The sequence below is a fragment of the Strix uralensis genome, chromosome 31, assembly GCF_047716275.1.
Source record: "Strix uralensis isolate ZFMK-TIS-50842 chromosome 31, bStrUra1, whole genome shotgun sequence".
In the NCBI taxonomy this organism is placed as follows: Eukaryota; Metazoa; Chordata; class Aves; order Strigiformes; family Strigidae; genus Strix; species Strix uralensis.
Window position 1 is genome coordinate 3,838,785 of NC_134002.1, and position 2,701 is coordinate 3,841,485.

The following is a 2,701-nucleotide window of genomic DNA, read 5'->3' on the forward strand; positions in this document are numbered from 1 at the left end:
AATCTAACTTTGACTTCTTCAGAGGTTTCTTCAGCAGCATCTCAGTGTCTGATGTTCAGAGACTCATCACCAAACCCACCCAAGGGGTCATTAAAATGCCTTGGGCTGGTCCTCTGCTGCGGAGCTGGGCCGGGCTCCTGGGACGGAGGGAGCTGAGGGCAAGTGGTCAGCGCTGCAGAGAGACAGCTCTGCCCAGGAGCAGCTCCTCTGCAAAGCGCAGCAGGGCTGAGGGCACTGCCTGCAGGCACCGAAGGCAGAGGAGCCGGGCACAGAGAGGGGAAAGGCAGACGGCAGTGGCAGGATGCTGAGAGCTCACTGGAGGAGAAATCTTCGCAGCCCTTGACACAGTAAGTCTGTGGGTGCAGGGCAATGCAGCTGCAGGTGGTGGAGGGATGTGGTGAAGCCGGCACAGCCCCAAGAATGTCCCTGGTGTCTGGAGGAGGAGGCCGTGCTCCAGAGCAGGGCTTCCCTGCTGCACTGTCAGAGGGACAGGCCATGGCGGCTGCCTTCTCCCGGGGACGGCTGCAGGGGTGTGCAGGCGCGGGTGCAGCCAGGGGTGCCCAGGGCTGTCCTTGAGAGCAGGGTCCCTGCAGCCCAGGGGCTGTGTGCTGGGGCAGGGACTCTGCCGCCTGCCAGGGTCAGCACTCAGCCTGCCCGGGGAGCTGCCCACGGCGCTGTGGGGAGAAGCTGTGTGGGGAAGGAGAGACCCCCGGCAGGGCAGGGTCCTTCTGCTGTGGAGAGGGTGCTGGGTGGGTCAGGGCTGCTCACAGCTCCACATCACTCCTAGGACATTTCTGAGAACACATTATATGGGGAATGTCAAGGCAGGGATTAATCAAAATATAAGGAGCTTTCTGAATTCTGTGATTTCATTTTGATGTTTTTGTGGTATTTGGTGGGAGAAATGGAAAAGGAGTTCTCATGCTTGAGCAGCTTAGCTCAGAAGAAGTCGGAGGGACAGAACAGCTCCCCTTACCCTCCATTAACCTGCAGCCCATCCTCTTCCCTCGCAGGACTTGCTCTGTTCTCCCTGGCTACAGCAGAAATCCTGAGGGATTTGGGGACACTCCCCAAGTGAAATGGGGGGAGCTTCAAAAAGCCCAAAGCTCTCTAACAGCTTTCTGCCATCCTCGTTCCTTAGCACTGGGTGTGCAGATGCTGACAGGCCCTTTTGCATTACAAACACTCACATATAACAAAGTCTAACACCAGCTCTGGCTCCTGATCCCAGCATTTACACAAACCCACTGCTGCAGAGCAGGGCTGACTCGTGGGCAGCCTGCAGGCAGAGGCCCTGCTCTTCATGGTGCTTTAATCCAGCACCAACTGGAGTTCCAGGAACAGAACTGAAGAAAATTTTCCTAGAAAAGGAAAAATGGGAGCGTGGGTGCAGTAGGGAGAGGGGTGTTGTGAAATGACATTGATTTCCCTCAGAAAAGTTTCTAATGAATTGTCACTGTTATTTCCTCCTCTGATAGTCCCCCATGTCCAGTGGCAGCAGATGTCCAACAGCAGCTCCATCACTGAGTTCCTCCTCCTGGCATTCGCAGACACACGGGAGCTGCAGCTCTTGCACTGCTGGCTCTTCCTGGGCATCTACCTGGCTGCCCTCCTGGTCAACAGCCTCATCATCACCGCCATCGCCTGTGACCACCACCTGCACACCCCCATGTACTTCTTCCTCCTCAACCTCTCCCTCCTCGACCTGGGCTCCATCTCCACCACTCTCCCCAAAGCCATGGCCAATTCTCTCTGGGACAACAGGGACATCTCCTACTCAGGATGTGCTGCCCAGGCCTTTCTCTTTCTCTTCTTGGTCATAGCAGAGTTTAATCTCCTCACTGTCATGTCCTATGACCGCTACGTTGCCATCTGCAAACCCCTGCACTACGGGACCCTCCTGGGCAGCAGAGCTTGTGTCCACATGGCAGCAGCTGCCTGGGGCACTGGGTTTCTCTGGGCTGTGCTGCACACGGCCAACACATTTTCATTACCTCTCTGCAAGGGCAATGCTGTGGACCAGTTCTTCTGTGAAATCCCCCAGATCCTCAAGCTCTCCTGCTCAGACTACTATCTCAGGGAGTTTGGGCTTATCATGGTTGGTGTCTCTTTAGAATTTGGGTGTTTTGTTTTCATTGTGGTGTCCTATGTGCAGATCTTGAGGGCCGTGCTGAGGATCCCCTCTGAGCAGGGACGGCACAAAGCCTTTTCCACGTGCCTCCCTCACGTGGCCGTGGTCTCCCTCTTTATCAACACTGGCATGGTTGTTTACCTGAAGCCCCCATCCATCTCGCATTCATCCCTGGACCTGGTGGTGTCTTTTCTGTACTCAGTGGTGCCTCCAGCAGTGAACCCCCTCATCTACAGCATGAGGAACCAGGAGATCAAGGATGCCCTGAGGAAACTATATGAATACATATTATTATAGTATTAATAAGGTGTCCATCCTCATATAAATCCCAGGTATTTTGTAAAATCCCAATTTATCTTTTGTTCGTCTTTTTCTTTAGATTGCATTTGTTTGTTAAACTATATTTATGGTCATCAAGTATTATTCATACAACATCTTCTTAGGTTTAGAAAGAATTTTTTCTGAATTTGCCTCTCCTCCATTCCCTTAGATCTCCTCTGGAGCTGGCATCTAGCCCCAGCAGGCAGAAGGGATTCAGGAGCCAAGGGCCCAGCTGCCCCATAGAGGAGC

At 53.8% G+C, this 2,701-nt stretch overlaps 1 protein-coding gene across 1 annotated transcript; it reads left to right on the forward strand.

Annotated features, from left to right (window-relative positions):
• Positions 1–1,501: 1,501 nt before the first annotated feature.
• LOC141936095 (olfactory receptor 14A16-like) lies at positions 1,502–2,428 on the forward strand. Its single transcript, XM_074852820.1, has one exon. It carries the CDS (start codon positions 1,502–1,504, stop codon positions 2,426–2,428), a length of 927 nt encoding a protein of 308 aa, XP_074708921.1.
• The last annotated feature ends 273 nt before the right edge of the window (positions 2,429–2,701 follow it).